We start from the raw sequence: 17,755 nt of genomic DNA, 5'->3' as shown, positions 1-17,755 counted from the left end.
TGTAAAATCAATATCTGCAGACAGAATCTTCATCTCTGAATGACATTATCAAGTGAGCATTGCAATATAGAACTTACTATACTGTTTTATTATCTACTAAATCATCTTCTCTATTTAGACCTGGCTTCCAATACATTATCTATATCATACACCCTGTACTAGTCTATGCATGAGTGTTATTTCACAACATAGTATTACATAATCTCACTACACAGGTTTAATTGTTCCTCAAGGTGTCGGAGTGCTACAAGTGGACACAAGTCAACGTAACGTAGAGCTGCACAGCTTGCCAGCAGCAACAGTGATGAAAACAGAGATGCATATCTGACAAAGAGAAACTGTGCGTTGCCTGTTCCTACTATTAAACGTTAGTCATCGCACTTTCTCATTAAAAAGTTGCTGAACACTTTCCCTTCATTCCTTAAAGTAGGCTAACACACCTATAAATCTACATACCAGCCCTTGTGCAACAAATGGCCGTTTCTCATGCTGCGGGCTTTCTCTTTGGAGCTGTGCTGACATGCCATCCAGCTTTGTGCACAAAACACTGTCCCGCAGGGCCTGAAATCCAACTGATTGCCTTCCACTGCACCACTAACTACCACCATGCCGACATGAACCAAACATAAACACCCAGGCTTGATAATCAAACGGGGATGTTAGCTGAGGCCTTTCAACACGTCATTGTGGCGTAAACTGCATCTCCGTATGTGGCAAAACACACTGTTACATTCCTCTGCATGCATTCACTCGGGACTGAAGAGAGTGTATTATGTGTGTATAGATTGGTTTCTGTTTTGTATACCTGCATGTACATTCACAGATAAGTGTGTGTGTGTGTGTGTGGGTCCCATTCAAAAGGACACATACAGACTTGGCGGTGGCACCTAATTGGCGGTGTGTTGGTGCTCTCTGAGGAAGTGCGGGTGCTCCCTGAGGAGTGTGTGCTCGAGCTTGTCACACTAATCGCCGTCATTATACCACTATCTCTGCCTGACAGCCTCCTTTTATCCACTCAAGTGTGTGTGCTTGTGTGTGTGTGTGTGTGTGTTTGTTTATCATGTCTCAGAGGCACTAGAAGAGGGTTTATTGAGGGAGGCACCATGCTGGTTGGTTGTTAACAGAACAACCGAGCTAGGAGCACACATTTAAACACACACACACACTTTTCCTTTTCTTTCCTTTTTAAAACTGCATCAAAGGACGGATGATGAGAGGTTTCATGATAAGTGTATGAAGTAGGTTCAGAGAATGTGTAGACTAAACACATGCTTGAGGTCCTGTCTTCTGTGACAGAGTAGATTTGTGTGTGTGTGTGTGTGTGTGTGTGTGTGTGTGTGTGTGTGCGTGTGTGTGTGTGTGTGTGTGTGTGTTGTCGTCCACATTCAGAGGTACAGTGCCTTGGCATCCCCCCTTGACTTTTACTGCATTTTGTGGTGCTGCACCCTAATTCAAAATGGATTAAACTGAGATTTTCTTTACACAAAATACCCCGTAATGACAAAGTGAAACATGTTTTTAGAAATTTGTACAAATTCATTGAAAATTTAAAAACTGAACCTCTTGTGTCAACACTTGTAGAAGCATCTTTGGCAGAGATTACAGCTTCGGGTCGTCTTGGATACGTCTGTATCAGCTTGATTCGGGGATTTTCTCCCATTCTAACTTGCGGTCGGATGGGGAGTGTCTGTGAACAGCTGTGCTATCTTCAAGTCATTCCACAGATTTTCAATTGGATTCATGTCTGGGTTAACGCCACAAAATATCTCCACAAAATACTTTCTGAAGGTACTGAATGTTATTGTGAGTGGGTTTTGCGTGTTGGAGAGAGCAAGAAATAGCGAGCGAGAGATAGAGGACGTAGTAGTCGTTCTATGCCACATGCAGGACTGCTTCTTCATACGGTAGTGTTTAGGTGCAAGGCCGATGTGTTCCCCACTCACCCACAACCATGATGTTGAGCTCGAACCCCTGCTTCATGGCCTTCCTCCTCATCTGCTCCAGGATGGCGTCGATGCCCACGTAGCTGAAGTCGCTGGCATGGTTCTTCTCCCCCTTGCCCTGTGGGTGGGGGTGGTGGGGCTTGGCTGACTCAGACATGTTGCTGTGGCTCGGATTGACCTCTGACCCTGACGGAAGAGGAAGAGAAAAGGAAGACGTTAATAATTTAATTCTTAGTCCCCCCCGTCCCCCCCCCCCCCCCATTTGGCCCAAATGGATGAAGAGACGAAAGGAGGGAAGGGGTAATGAGAGAGCAACAGAGCGAGATTTACCCATGTGCTGCGGTTTCAGGTCCATAATGCAGCCTCCAATGCAGTAAAATGAACAACTACAACATATACAGATACAAATTTAAATATGTGATGGAAGTAGTGACTTTCAACAGACACCAAACAGCAAAACACACAAGTCAGTACACAAATGCAAGTGAAACCATACCAACTGCAGAGAACACTGAGATCTATGTGAAGATTACAGAGGATACTGATCTAGCGAGCTCATTTCCTGTGTGAAACCAGATACACCAGACTTAGAACTGACATTTAATGAGCACCTGTCTTTGATACAAGACCACATGGCAAGGGGATAATCTGTCACCCATACCGTGTCTCTGGAAGAATCCCACTAGTGCCAGCAGGGAAACACACACATGTTGCACACACACACAAATCACAATCTTGTTTCCAACGATTCTTAAGCTCAATTTAGGGCAGACACGACACACTAAAAGTAACCGATAAATCACACAGGAACAGGAACACATCTGCTCCCTAACCTCGCATAAATTTGAACCTGCATCCACCTCATCTTGGCAGCTTGTCCCACAAGAGAAATACTGACTTGTCAGCATAGCCAGAAATAAATGATGTCATGCTACAACATGTGAACGCACTCTTCAATAAGCAACAATGGCAAACCACAGATATGAGGTGAACACAGCTGTCGATTAGAGGTGGATTTCACACCCCAAAAAAAAAGAATTAGGAAGACAAAAAGCACAGATCTCAGTAGAACAAACGGTCGCCTATTACAAATCATGGCTTACCTCACTTTAAAGAGGATCAAGCGCTAAAAGACGGAGGCTACCTGCCAAGGCGGCTTTTGCGAAGAGCCAACTGAAAAATGGCACGCTACTCAACTCTGCCAAGCGTGCGCTAGTGTGTGCTTGCAGCCGCAGACAGATGCACACACACACCTTGCAATGTAGGAGGAGACAGCGTTTCCTCTTCTTTGACACGAACTTGTGGTATACTCTGCATGAAAAGTGCAGGCACTGACACTCCAGACCACAGAGATGTATACCTGAAACTGAATAGGGACGGCCATCCAGAACTAACTGTATGTCTCTCTGGGTGAGTGAAGCATCAAAACACAGTGACAGCCTTACAACAGCCAGTATGGTGTTAAAGTTAACAGTGTGCATGCTGGCATCGCTCTAGGCTTTGTTTTGGGCCTATTCTGTTTCTCAAATAACAGAACAGTGAGAATACATAATGCCAGTATGCATCTATAAGCTTTTGTTGAAGCGTATAGAAGCCTTTGTGCGTTTGATTCGTTCGTGTCGATGACATGACACAGTGACAGCCTCGCCCCGGCATGCTGCTGCAGCAATGTACCAGTTGGTGTTATATGAATATCAATGAGGCAGACAAGACAGTGGAACCTTTGCACTTTTGCCTTCTGCTCTCTCGGGGGAGAGAGAGAGAGAGAGAGAGAGAGAGAGAGAGAGAGAGAGAGAGAGAGAGAGAGAGAGAGAGAGAGAGAGAGAGAGAGAGAGAGAGAGAGAGAGAGAGAGAGAGAGAGAGAGAGAGAGAGAGAGAGAGATGTGATCTTTGTGTCTTGCTCAGAGTATCAATTTTCCAGTTTTTACTACAACTACGAAGTACAGACTTTCCACAAGGGAAAAAAAGCCTTCCTCAGGCTCCGTGTGACTTTGTGCTGGGAAAAAAAGTGCTACTAATAACCACATAGTGAAGTCCTCCTCCCACTGTGCAAGCTGTAATTTCAGGGCAGAACTGGGACCTGTCTCCAGTAATGACCTACCTACCACACACACACACATAAACACACTCATACAAACTGAGGGAGGATGAAAGGTGATGGCATCGTTCTTGTTAGACAAATGATTGAATGTAATCAGCTCTTAGGAAAATGGCAGGGAATCAAAAATGCACCTTCTTACTACTTGGACAAATTGCCCACTGCAGATGCATGACTGTGCTCCAACGCCCCTCCTACACACACACACCTCAAAATGCCTCACTCCCAGTAGACCAGCTGAACGAGCTTTAATATCTCTGAACTGAATGCCCTCTTCTCCTCCGCAGAGCCAGACAATGGGGCTACAATTTAGGAGTATGAGGAAGAGGTGGACCACACCTTCAGCATCCCTCTCTCTCTCTCTCTCCGTCTGACCTTCGATTCCCAGACACTCTGATGATAATTGCTGGGATTGTGGCTGCGATACCACATGCGGCTTTGGCTAAAACTCCCCCCAGAACGCTGATACAAATCCGCGGCTAAAAAATCTTCCTGGGAAAAGGAGTAAAATCCATCCCCTTGTGGCCGTCATCAGCCGATAAACGTTAAAGAGTATTGGGTTTTGTTTTCGCAATCGCTCCCTCAACCAAAAAGGCAATTTCCCTTTACGCAAGGACATTAATTCATCATTAAAACGGTGATGCTAAACATACAGTAGTGCAGTTAAAAACTGAACCGATGCTGTAATACGAACCTTCTGTAAATACCGCATTACTGTGCGCTGGAGCTGATTTAGTGCTGCACCGCTGTCCTCAAGAAACCCCAAGGAGGAAAGACTTGGCCTCGGAAGTGATAGAATGATACTGAGGCATTTGGATCCATTTGTTGGTAGCCTGTGAGGGTTGTTTGTATGTCTATGTGTGTGTGCGTGTGTTTCCACATGGGGCTCTATTGCATCAGTAGCCTCTTGAATGACAGAATGCAGATTAGCTCAAATGACATACTGAGGGTCTGTGGCCAAATTGCCTCCTGGGCACTGAGAGCATGCCAGCCCCGGGCCATCTGCTGGCTTACAGCGCTGCTCGCTAAGAATAGACACACTGGCATAAGCACACAAACAACTATACAGGCCCAGGAACATGTATAGGCAAAGGCAATCACATACACAGACACATATGAGCACACACAAAGCAAAAAAAAAGGAAGAGCAAACATTACCCAGACTCACCCGGCCTGAGAAGCGCCCGCCCTGCAGCCTGAATATTCACTTCCCCTTCTCGCATGGCCCAACTGAACATAACTGTCCTTTTCATTTTCATCAGCACTCCTCGCTAAGTATGAGCTGGCCATGAGCAATCCCTTTTCATCTGCTTTTGCGCATTGTTATTTATGCGCCTTGTTTACACGAGCGACAGCGTTGGCATTTTGCGAGCCTCTGAAGTGTCTCTCTTTATGAGTCAGATCTGCATTCGAGCGTTGTGATGTTCCACAAGGAAAGCGTTAGTAACCTTTGCCACGGCGAACTCCATTTCTGGATGAGTAACCTCATTACAAATAAACAGGGACGTATGATTCACAGCGCGATTCAACGGCCTCAGCGGTTGGATCCAAACGGTCCTGGGCCATGCTCAAATCAGACACAGACCCCACTGTATATCAAAATAGAGCGAGGGAGCAGACTTGTGAGACTGGCTTCAGTGGAATATAAAATTCCACCGAAAGGCAGCGTTTTAAAGTGAGGCCAAGAAGAGCCAGCGAGCCGGTGGAATGCACAAAGTTCATTCAAATGAAAAATATGGGAATCTGACCTGCGCAGAGCACCGAGGCAGGTGTCTCGCTGACCCTCGGTTGACCCCTCAATGAGCAAACACACAATATTTGGCCTGCCTCTCACCTTACTTCATCTATACAAACTCACCAAATCAAAACAGCTTTACTAAATCGCAAACAGCTGTTATGAGGGAGGTTCGCTTCCAATAAACACAGCGAGCAGCTGATATTTCTGTCTCGTGGCACGAAAAAACGGAACTTTAGGATTAGGCAATTTCGGGGCTTTGTTCAATGGATGGAGACGAGCTCAGGCTTTCGCTTTGCATGAATGGACAGATCCCATCAAAGAGACGCCTAGACCTTCTGTCTTCAAATGAGGGGAGTTATAAATGGAGGCCGTTTCATGTTTTCTCACTGGCATTAAGATATATTTCAGGACACCACATTACTCACGTGGTTTGAAGTAGGTAAGCTTCAGAGTATTTAAGGCAGCATGACTGAGACTAGAATGCCTCAATAATCCTACAGATAACAACTTCGCTACCTGGTTGCTTTTGATGTCACACTGACCCCCATCCGACCCACCAGCCGCTGGCATGCTTCCCTGCCAACTAAGCATTCGGTTTGATTGCTGATGCATTATGGCATAAGTGACATTAACCTATAAAAAGACAAGAGAATGGTGGTGAAGAGTGCCTGTATTTCACAAAAAACGATTTCTGCCGGGGATTTCATTTGCATCGTGGCAGACATTTGGTTTCCTGTTTGTCAGTGAAGGGCTCACAGCAAACCACAGCGTGTGTATCAGCACTAGACTAGACAGGTTTGCAGACAAGGCAGTCCTTTTTTAGCTTAATTAGTCGTTATTCCTATTCCCAGGTTTGCTTACACCAAAAGCATTTTTCAAATGTCAAGGAATTACATTTAGTAATTTACCCCAGGAACCATAATTATTTGTCATCTTAGCTAAAGGTTAAGAGACACTAGCCACAACTGAGCAAGTCCTGTCTATGAAGCTGCTACGTATTGCACTCAATATGATTAATTCCTGTATTTCTTGCAAGGGTGGAAAGGCTTCTGGAAGACCATACAGACAATAAGACTCTCAGCAGAAACCAACTGAAACATTATTTTAGGCAGGGCGAGCCACCCTGCCTGTTCTGTGGTAGGGGAAACACTGATGCATTGTACAATCTGTAACTGGGGCAATACTCAAAGAATCACTTAGCAACTATACAGTACAATTTATTATTATTATTATTATGAATGAATCCTCTTGAATGCCTGCATAGCTAATATCACTGGAGACCCAGAAACATGACACTGCATTCAGACGGTATGCTCGTCTCACCTCAACCTTCATGGAAAAGTCATACATCATGTTAATATCTGTAAGTGTATGTAACATGTAAACATGAAACCAGTGACCACGACCCTGAGGCTTCAAACCCAATTTGTTTTCCCTCCTTAAACTTCACCATCTATCTAACCTTCCTGGATAGCCGTGGAATGTGCCTCCCACATCCGAGTCAGATACAATGGAGAATCCCTATCCTACTTTACATTCACACATAACTCAACAGCGCTCTCTCAAGCCATTCATTAAAATCCCATCAGGCACGCACACACCCCTAAATTTAATATTCAAAGCATGAAACTTTAAACGTGACGCTGCGAGAAACAAGGCCTCCGCTGTCTGCCGGAGCTGTCCGAAAACCAAAGAAATTATCCTTCGATCTGCAAGCAGCATTTAACCGCTTTTTAGCCCTGCTTTGAATTACTATATGACAAAGTGGGGTTTTGTATGTCATTGTTTGAGTCCAGCTCAGACCCTGACAGTACCAGAGGGGTAAATATGCCGCAGAAAAAGGAAAAGAAAACAGAGGGGGAAAGAGACACAGAGGCAGGGAGACAGAGACAGAGAGAAATCAGTAAAATGATTCATGGCGTGCACAACGTGTAATTAGTCCTGATGGGCCATGCTGTCTGAATGGTGTGGTTGATGGCTGACGTTGTGCATAAGGAACTGGTCTATGTGGGAGGATTCGAGCCCAAAACTTATACAGCTCATCTTACAAATTTAGCCATCATAGAAGTCCTGCAGTTTTATATGCTTGCTGCTCTGCTGTCCCACCTCTAAGAAGAGGAATTGTTTGGAAAATCCTGCTGCAGTTATGCAGGACAAGATGCAAGGCAGGGAGACTTGTACAATGATTACATTAGCAGGTACATAGCAGTGGAACATATCATTCGAATGACATTTGATTATCACTATCACACTAATGGAAGTCTCAATGATTCTGACCATTCCACATAAAAGCAAAATCAGCAATCAAATGTAGAGGTCCATTCTTGTAAATAATTTCTTAAAGACGAGGTTTAACTTAATTATTGCTCAGACAAAACCTGCCAAACCCTCCCATTATATCCAAGCATTTACCACAAAGTAGGACTACACTGAGGTGGATTTGTTTTTTAAATCCTAGTTTTACTTCACTAAATTGTATTTTTAGTCACATGTGTAACCTCCAGAAATCAATCATCCCTTTGGTGTTTTGAGGATATCCAAAATCTCAACGATTAGTCCTCAAAAGTAACTAAGCGATTAAGTACTTTCAACAAGCTAGATTTTCACTTGAGTAATGTCAAGTGAAGTAAAACTGCTTCTACTTGAGTGAAGTATGTCAGTGCTCCCCCCCCCCCCCCCCCCGCCCCGCCTTTAGCCTGTCTAAGCATAAAGTATGCCGAAAGCTGTCCAGGAACTCCTTGGGGGGGCTGAGCTGTGGGAAAAGGAGGCATCACGTCCGTTCTTCCAGTCACACACCATTACTGACAGCTCTTAAACACTGTCTGCTTTTTTAGAGCTCTATTCTTTTTTTTTTTAAAGACATGGTTCCCAAGAGGTGAAGCCCCTGAATCCCAGTGCTGGTCCAGTCAAACTACAGACTTTTGTGCTACATTTTTCCCTCTCCTGTGTGTCTGTGTCTGTATGTATGCGAGTCTCTGTCTCTCTACACACCATCTTTCTCTTTTTTTTTTTTTTTTTACAGGAGATGGCATTTCCACCGGCCCTTTGGCTGTTCCCTCTGAGGGGGAAGTGGTCGTTAAGTTTTATGCCTGCTGCTGTCTGGAGGAGATAGATGGAGGGTCCAGAGACAAGGAGGCAGAGTAGGAGTGAGAGTTGACTGACAGTCGTGAGGGTGTCACATTCGACTAATGAATACAGAATGAACGTATGCACAATTTAATATCATCTAAAACTTTATGGAGCAGTTTTATGGGGACAGGTAAAGCTTGTGCTTTTTCAACCTGGCTCCCAAATGAGAAGTCTCATCTTGGGATGCAAGCTCATTAAAACATATTACTACTCTTTTCAATCCTATTTTACTCTGTGACATTAAGAGATTATTTTCCTGGTAAGGAGTCCTGGCACCAATTCTTTTGGAGGTACGCAGCACAGGACGGTACCTTACTTAGTCACCTACTGTGACAATAAGACACAATCTGCTGTTGAGAGCATATAAATGACTTAAACCCACAGTGCATTGGGGCACTGATCCTCATACTAGTCCTGACTGACCTGCTGTACTACACAGTGACATAAGATTGTAAAAGCCACAACTCTGTGCCTCAAATGAAGAGTTTCATTTCAAAATAAAATATCAACCATGAACCGGACACCTACTCTTTCCAAAATGTCAGCTGGCTAGAAAATAGACTTCACTATGGGATATTATTTAGCAAATTATTACCTATCTAAATAAACTTGCTTACAAAAGCGTAATATTTGACATAATAATCTGGAGTTTTTAAATACTGAGCGATGAACATCCAAACCTCCAAATTGAAAACTATTTGCATCAAAACCCAAGCACTATACGGAAACTTGCGTATTGCTCTGATAATAGGCCAACCACAAAAGTGATTTCAACAAGGAAATGTGTTTCAAAAACAGCACCAGTAGTGGCCTTTGTCACATTTCTACACCACATAATCATTTCCCATCTCGTGCTCGCTGCAGTCATCTAGCCTGTGCATACTTGATACTGAGCCAACCCTGGTTGTACAGTATCAAGTGTATGCATGTTTTAAAAAGGAGCGTTGGCCATTGACATAACTTGATGCTACACTCGGCTCTGTGCGAGGGAGATAAAGCGCTGGTATGTTTACAGTAGGTAGTGACAGAGTGAGAGGTCGATGGAGGGGAGCTGGGCTGTCATGTCCATCCAAGAGGAAATCCCTCTCACTCTATCTCCCATCCGTACTTTGAAACCAGAAGGAACTCGCCGATTAAAAACTCTGTCGTGTGTCTCCACCATAACAACTCTCTGCTATGTAAGACGATGAGGCCGGCGAGGTCGATGATGGGTACGGCTGACGAGCAACCCACACACAAACAGAAATCGGCACTTCAGAAGAAGGACGAAGAATGCTACTGGCCCACTCCATCTTTCAGTCGCGTCACTCGTGTCGGGCCCTCTGAGAATGCGACCCCTGGCCCGACGCGGCGCAAAGCAGATGGCGTTGCCCGGTGTTGAAATACAGCCTTCCACACGGAAACTTCTGGTAGCGCAGATAATGACCTGTCCCGAAACACCTCAAAAAGACAGGGACAGAGTGAGGACAGAGGGGGGTAGAGAGAGAGAGAGCGAGAGAGACCTGCAGATAGGGTCATGGAGGTAAAGAGAAGGACCAAAGGGAGATGAGATGTGGGACAAACGCTACAAAAACAGTGACAGTTGAGGTCATGATGAGAGAAGAAAAACAGAAAGAGAGCAATCCAGGTTGAGATTAAGAGATGTCAGCAAAGGAGACGGAGAAAATGAGAGAGGGAGAGGAACATAGCAAAGCTGTGGAGGCATTGTTGTGGTGCTCGAGTACCGTTGGGAGAGCCTGCAGTACTGTAGGCCAACCGACCACAGCCGTAACTCAGCGCGCAAGCATTTCTGAGAAACAAGGAAGGGAGACTAGGAGGGTCCAGCCACAGGCCCATGCACAGCTGCAGCATGGGGAACGGGTATAGGGCAACGGACAAACAAGCGCCCATGGAACTGTAAATCACCCGACCGCCAAGTATGAAGTGGGAAAAGGAGTCGGCTGGTTTGAATATTTCAGTGCCCCACTGAACGATGCGGCGCTTAATGAGAGGAAATGGAAAGCACTATTTGGAGATGGGCTCGTTTTGCTCCTGGACACGGCAGTTATAGTCGCATATAAAATGTATCTCTAATGAGGCCTCTTTGTTAGCTTCGCCATTTCGCTTTTAACACATTCTGGTGTTTGGAAATACATGATTACGATCACTCTGAGGGGCCAAGAAACAGCCACTGAAGTCAAATTAGTCTTCGCTTAGAGGCCTTAATGGGTGGTTTAAGGAGAGAGGGAAAAGGCTTGCAGATGTTTGGAAATTAGTCAAACTATTGCTCATATCTCTTTGCAGTAGACTTTGTAAGTGGGCAGAATAATATGGACGCCTTGGCCTAAATGTGTTCTACGCATTCACGCTGCACTCTGCAAATCAGGCCCAGGAAATCCCTGCATGAACAGAAAGTCAAGAGATAGAAGAGTGAATATATTCAAGTTTAACTGCTGGAATCAAGAGTGCTCAAAATTTCGACCTACAGCAATAATACTCAAGTAGCAGCGACAGCCAAAGCCTTCACTGCCATCATTCTGTATAATCACAAGTTCTAAAGTAAGCTGCACCACTAACACAGCAAATGGATCCTAATGTAAATGAACAGTGTGTGGTTTGCAGAGCACAAGTCAGAGACCCAATTCTGCAGTGTCCCATTACCCTCCCAGAACACAACACTGTGATGGATGACCCAGCATGCCTTGCGGCGTTGGTGTACACAAGCCACCACAGGCTGTCATATCCCACCCGCCCAACTCTCCACCCTCCACCCCCCGTGTTGGCAGGCCCACAGCAACCCGTCACCTCTGACAGGAAATTACACGTCTGCCTTCCTCAACTCCGCCCCCCCTTCTGCAACATACATGTAGAACAGTAAACAACCTCCCACTGTGGGCAGCTACAGCTCTGTGTGTATACACAGTATAAGAGGTGAGTTGAGGGGGTTTGAGGGAGATGGCAGCTCTTGTTTGCACAAATTATTAAACTACAGAGAATGTTAGGAGGAGCATAATTTCCTACTACAGGCTAAGGAAAAACATATGTACACTATTAACTTTATATGCTGATGAGTCAGAAACAGGAAAAGAAGATAAATCCAAGTGTATATTCAATGTATGATATTCTATACACATAGGTACAAATAGTGATGGGACAGGAAGAACACACTTGAGGGAAGAGTGAATTGAGGTAAACATAGAATGGATGTGTATAGTAAAACATACAGACAGTTTGCCTCCTCTCAGCTCTGCTGGTTTCAGGGAAACCAGGTTTAGTTACAAATACCTTAGTTATAAATAAGGGCCAAATCTACACTGAACTGTTCCAAGATCATGGGAATAACCTGAGTTCTGTTTTAGGACTGGACTTTCCCTTTAAATGATCAGGTGTAAATATGGGCCAGGTTGAAATCTTTAACTAGATCAGTGTACAGCTGCAAAACAAACACTTTCTTTGGCACTGGAGGTTTATTTAAAATGATAAACTGTAGTAGCTATATGATAACAGGCTTTCAATTAGAGAAAGATAAATTGAAGAAAAATTCAAGTTAACACTTACAGTTAAACAGCTGGTCTTTTAACAATTCTAATGAAGTGTTTATCTGTGGTGATTTAATTGCTAATTAGCAGCTAGCTAATCTGATTAGCAACACGCAAACAATGGCTGAGTGGTTTTAACTGTCCCCTATTGTGAAGCAATATTATCATAACGCCTAATGTAAATCAGATATGAAGCCATGTTAAGAATTTGCAGCATTCTGTAAACCACAAGCTGCAGCACACTGACACAGTAAGCTGGCTACTGTGGGAAACAAATCTAAATGAATATTTTTAATATCCAGTAATGCTCTGCTAGTATTGTGATGCTGTTACATTGACTTGAATGTGTCTTATGCATACTATTATACTGAAAGCAGTGCAGACGTGCAAGCTCGAATGCATCATTTTTCTTAGCAAATATGAAGATACAGTGTGTCAGCTAGTTGCCCTAAGGCAAGGACATCTAGAACATCTCTGACGTTGGCTATGGTATGACGACTAGACTGCAAATGGAGCAGAGGGCACAACGCAACCATTGCTTGATTATTTTAAAACGTTACTTTAGTGAAGACAATCGACTGGGGCTTCTGGGTGCAACACCCAGCGAAGCGACAACTGAATCAACCCACTGAATACTGGGAAAAAAACATGGAGACCATGTGACCACTGAAAACATGGAAGATGGCTGGCATTTCAAATGCTACAGCATGTTAGCCTCAAGGGCACAACATTAAAAAGAAGAGACTAACCAAGTGAAAAGAAGTAAGAATGATTCATTGAACTCATTTTCTTCCCACCAGAAGCAACTGAAACAACAAAGAAGAGGGTCAGCAGTGGAGAGGAGTTCTTACTCTTCCCCACTGAAGAGCAACAACCCCAAACAGAAAACATGATCTGATCCCTCCAACTCACCTTGAACTTGGGAACAAACCCTCTAGAGAGCAGATGCATGGGATTGTCAAAAATTAAATCATGTCAACATAGCTTGGCTCTATCAGTGCTGTGCTAATCCACTGCATTGGATCAAAGTCAGCCTGAGAACTCTCCCTGTAGGTGAGGCTGAAGGAGGAAACATGCGCAGAAACGGCCCTAGAGACACACAGGAGAACTTATGGTGTAATTAGGGTTACCCTGATTGGCCGATAACCCCCCCCCCCCCACCCTCTCCTCCTCCTCCTCCTCCTCCTCCTCCTATTATAACAGATTGATTATCCATGCATGCTTTGGAGCTGAAGACACAATGCAGGAGATGGGAGGAGGATGAGGGGGAGAGAGAGAGGGTGTGTAGAGGGGGGGAAAAAAGAGGGGGAGAGCTGACCCCCCAAATTCTCCCAGACGGCTGAACAATGGAACTGGAGACAGAGTAAAAAAGGGAAGGAGAGAGAGGAAAAGAAAAAGAAATGAGAAAGTAGAAGGTCCTGCACGGCAAATTAGAAGTTTGCTGCTGAACCCCTGCCAAAAACACGCTCACTCTGCCCCGAAAACCTCTTGCTTCTATAAAGCTCAGTACAAGACACCTGGCAAACTAACTTTGACACACACACACACCAACAACAGCACCAATCCATCTCTCCCCCTCTCTATCTCTCTCTCTCTCCCTCCCCCTTCTCCCCTTATTCTCCCTCTCGCCTCTCTATGAAATCATTCACATCTCTCGTTGCGAGGAGAAAACACACACAGAAACACACACACGGCAAACACGAAATAGACAACTCACCCAACCCTTCCCTGCTCTTTTCTTTCCTTTCCTTCTCTCTTCCTCTCTCTCTCTCTCTCTCCCACTCTCTTCCTCTCTCAATCACAGCTCCAGCTGGTGAGGCTGTGCTGCTGCTGCCTTGACCACGCCCACAGCACTGTCATGTGATCACCCCCCCCCCACACCACCACCACCACCACCACCACCCCGCCGCCCCCCCACCTCCCAGTGGCTAGCAGGCATTCAGCAGCCACACCCTCATTCAAAGAAAGTGAATGGAGAGCATTGTGGATATAGCAGGATATCTCAGACCATGTGCAACTAAGTAAACCCACAAGAGGAAGAGGAGTCTGTGTGTGTGTGTGTGTGTGTGCGTGTGTTTGTTCATGCAGAGACATGTAGTGTACGCTATCAATCTGATATAAAATGAAAGACAGTGGGACGGTGTGTTTGCAGCAGAATACAGCAATAAAGATATTTATTTTCACATGGTGTGTGTGTGTGTGTGTTTGTGTGCTTGTGTGTTTGCACAAGAGAAGAGGCAATATCCTTTACTTGCCTGTCCCCCGTGTGTGTCCATCTGCTCTCTCCCTCCCACTGCTTTGTTTCTGTGTGCAGCAGAGGAGGGTATTGGATTATTGCCGTGCGTGTGTGTCAGTGTGTGTGTGTGTGTGTCCGTGTGTGTACTGAAAACAATTGCTCATCTCTCCCCTTCATTCCACCTCCTCCAGCGTTCTCTCTCTCTCTCTCTCTCTCTCTCTCTCTCACACACACACACACACACACACACATCTCCATCCCTCAGACTCGTGACTAAAGCCATGACTAAAAGAGAACATCTCTAATGGACAGACAGCCATCCCATAATACTCCCAAGCTTAGAGAACATCTTTCTGGAAGAAGAGTCCATAAATAAAAGGCTTGGGATATAACTGGCTTGTCATCAATGGTATTACATGTACTGTGCTGTTGTGCTTTCTCTGTATTTATTTAGCAGTGGCGGCCCGCCACAGCAACAACATTGCCACCACTGCCAGAGCAAATGCAACATTAAGAAAATATAATTTAAAGGTTATAATTATGGCTTACAGCATTGTGAAATCTTCATGTAAGAATAACTTTAGTGAGGCACTGCGTTGAAATCAATACTGGGTGCAAAACAGGCACGAACGTGGTTCTAAAAGCCAGTTTTTCTGTGTCACTCTGGTGTACTTCCTGAGTCCGGATCCCGCCACATCTGAGAAAATCACAATTATCACTGCCAACCCGCTGCTGACTGCAAAAAACTAATGCGGTAGACATGCGAAGAGATGTTTTGTTCGACCAGCTCCTAAGATTAGAAAATGATCGCGGTTGTAATGGATTTGATCCCAAGTGAATGGAAAGAGCGGGTGATTAATTTGTTCTTTTGCGTATATGCCTCAACGTTTTCCATCAGCACACTGACTGAAGGCCCGACAGAAGTTTTCATGACATTCAGCACAAACACTTCCTTCCTGTCAAAGCTGGAGCTGAATCTAACACTTGGCTGTGGTTTGCTTGTGTATTTATGTGTGTGTGTGTGTGTGTGTGTGAGCACGCAGAAACAAGCATGCACAAGTGTGTATCTATCTGCGTGTGTACCATTCAATCTGTGCTGCATCTTATTAGACCAAAATTATTACTGTTATCAAAATTTCCATTGCAAGTCTTATAAGCTACATGAGTCCAGGAGCTTAATGTGCCATCCAAAAAGACTGCAGCAGACTAGATTCAGCTCTGACTGATTTCCCATCCAGATCAATCTTAAGCAATCTGGTCAGAGTGTTTTCAGGGTCTCTGGGGTGAAACTGCCATCTGACTAGAGATTAGCTTCCTTGGTTCAGATTGAAAAATTGATCCCAGATCAGTGTCTAGGGGCAACATTACCATACTCTGAGATGTGAAAGATCAAAATCTTTTCTGTGCTTTGTGTGTGGGTCAGGCAACAAGGAACAGCAATTAAGCAACCATCCATTTTCTATTGGTTTCATAATCTATACATTGGGTTTCCAAAAAAGGGTCACCAGGTTAATGGCCCCGGGTCCTGGGGCAGGAGACACATTTCAGTTCCAGACTGAAAGATCAAATTCAAATATCCCTGTGATATATGTTTTCTGTGGATTCTGTGTCATTATCGTATCAGCTAGCAGGGCTATTGATAGTTTTCATAGCTAAAATGCAATGGTTTTAACTATATAATACTGCAAAACCAGATCAGGACCTCGCATGACAAAAAGTGACAATATTTTTAAGATCCTGGCGAGACTGAAGCACTGCTATTTGGGCCCTGGGCAAAAATGTTTATGAATCCCTGCTGTATATAGGCTATCTCATTTAAATTAAGAGAATATTGCCTGAAGCTTCTTCTCGTGGGAACCAGAGATGAAAGGACAAGTCTGATATACAGTAGGAGCATTATTTTATTAGGCCTGTTTTTTATCCTAAAAAGCTGCTCTGAGCTAAGTCATTTATAGTGAATGAACTCAATTCGAATCCAGGCTTTGGTGATTAACTGTAAATGGCAGGGGGACACAGAAGCACAGCAAAAGTGTGCGTGTGTTTGTACATGTGCGTGTATTGACCTACTTCCATGCAAGCTCATCTCGAAATAAGCACATACTATACAACACAAGTCTCTGTTTACATCTGTTTGGATACCGCCAGTCATAGCAACAGGTCATACACTTCTTCACTAACAGATTTACAACAGAGTACTATATGGATGAGACACCCCATCTAAACCTCCCTCCATATCTTGATTACAAACCACAATAAAATAATAAAGAGCTTTTGTTTGTGTTTTTAGCATTGTCATCTTGTTTCCACTGGAACATCGGGGACATTTAGGCTCAAACCCTCGCTGGGTTGCATCAAATCAAGTGGGCTGGATAGGTAACTGGAGACTAATAGGCGGCGGTGACGGCCCCCCCCCCCCCCCCCCCCCCCTCTGTGATTGGACCAGAGGTCAGCGCTGATTGTTGGAGGCCACCCAATCAGGGCAGAGCACATATGGAGCTGATTAAAAGAGTCACCTCCATGACTCAGCGGACTGAGTGACTCAGGGACACACATCCTCCCCAAGAGAGAGGGAGGGAGAGGGGAGGGCAGGAGAGGAGGAGAAGGGGAAAGGGGGAGGGTTAAGGATAAAATAGGAGAAGGTGAGGGGCAGCTGGGGGAATTGGGAAGGAGGGGGGGGGGGGGGGGATCTGGAAGAGAAGAAGGGAAAGAAGAGGAACATCTGGCCTGGCCCAGCTATCTGCAGGGAAAGACTTGTGTCTGTTGGAGACTTCCTGTTGTGTTTTTTTTCCGTGGTTGCTCCGCTCCCCTGTGGTGCAAATGGAGACAGCATGTGTGATTTGCTAGAAGAGAGGAAGGATGGTTTATCTCAATACTCTGAAGTGGCCTCCTCTACTCAGCACTGAATCGTTGGAAAAAGATGACATAAACTAACAGTATGCACATATACAGTATATATATATGTGTGTGCACAGTTTGAGGTGCTTCATATCTTGACACTAAAATACTCTGATTTTATTGCTCCCCAGCTTGCACATTTCGCCTCAAGGTCACAGCAACTCAGGCATGTGTTTGCTTTTTCATCAGCGTTTTTTT

General features: G+C 44.7%; 1 protein-coding gene across 1 annotated transcript in view; it reads right to left on the bottom strand.

Moving 5' to 3' along the window:
- Positions 1-1,911: 1,911 nt before the first annotated feature.
- LOC139664756 (septin-9-like) overlaps positions 1,912-17,755 on the bottom strand; it is a 49,004-nt gene continuing 33,160 nt past the window's right edge. The window contains exon 3 of the mRNA XM_071543702.1: positions 1,912-2,129. Within this exon, the coding sequence (XP_071399803.1) occupies positions 1,912-2,129 (218 nt within the window). The remainder of the gene's footprint in view (positions 2,130-17,755) is intronic.

Source organism: Centroberyx affinis, unplaced genomic scaffold, assembly GCF_046629955.1.
Source record: "Centroberyx affinis isolate AG114_WGS23_722 - 3 ecotype Tasmania unplaced genomic scaffold, CSIRO-AGI_Caff_v1 ptg004366l_1, whole genome shotgun sequence".
NCBI lineage: Eukaryota > Metazoa > Chordata > Actinopteri > Beryciformes > Berycidae > Centroberyx > Centroberyx affinis.
The sequence above is the reverse complement of the archived record's forward strand: the minus strand, read 5'-3'. Positions and strand labels throughout refer to the sequence as shown.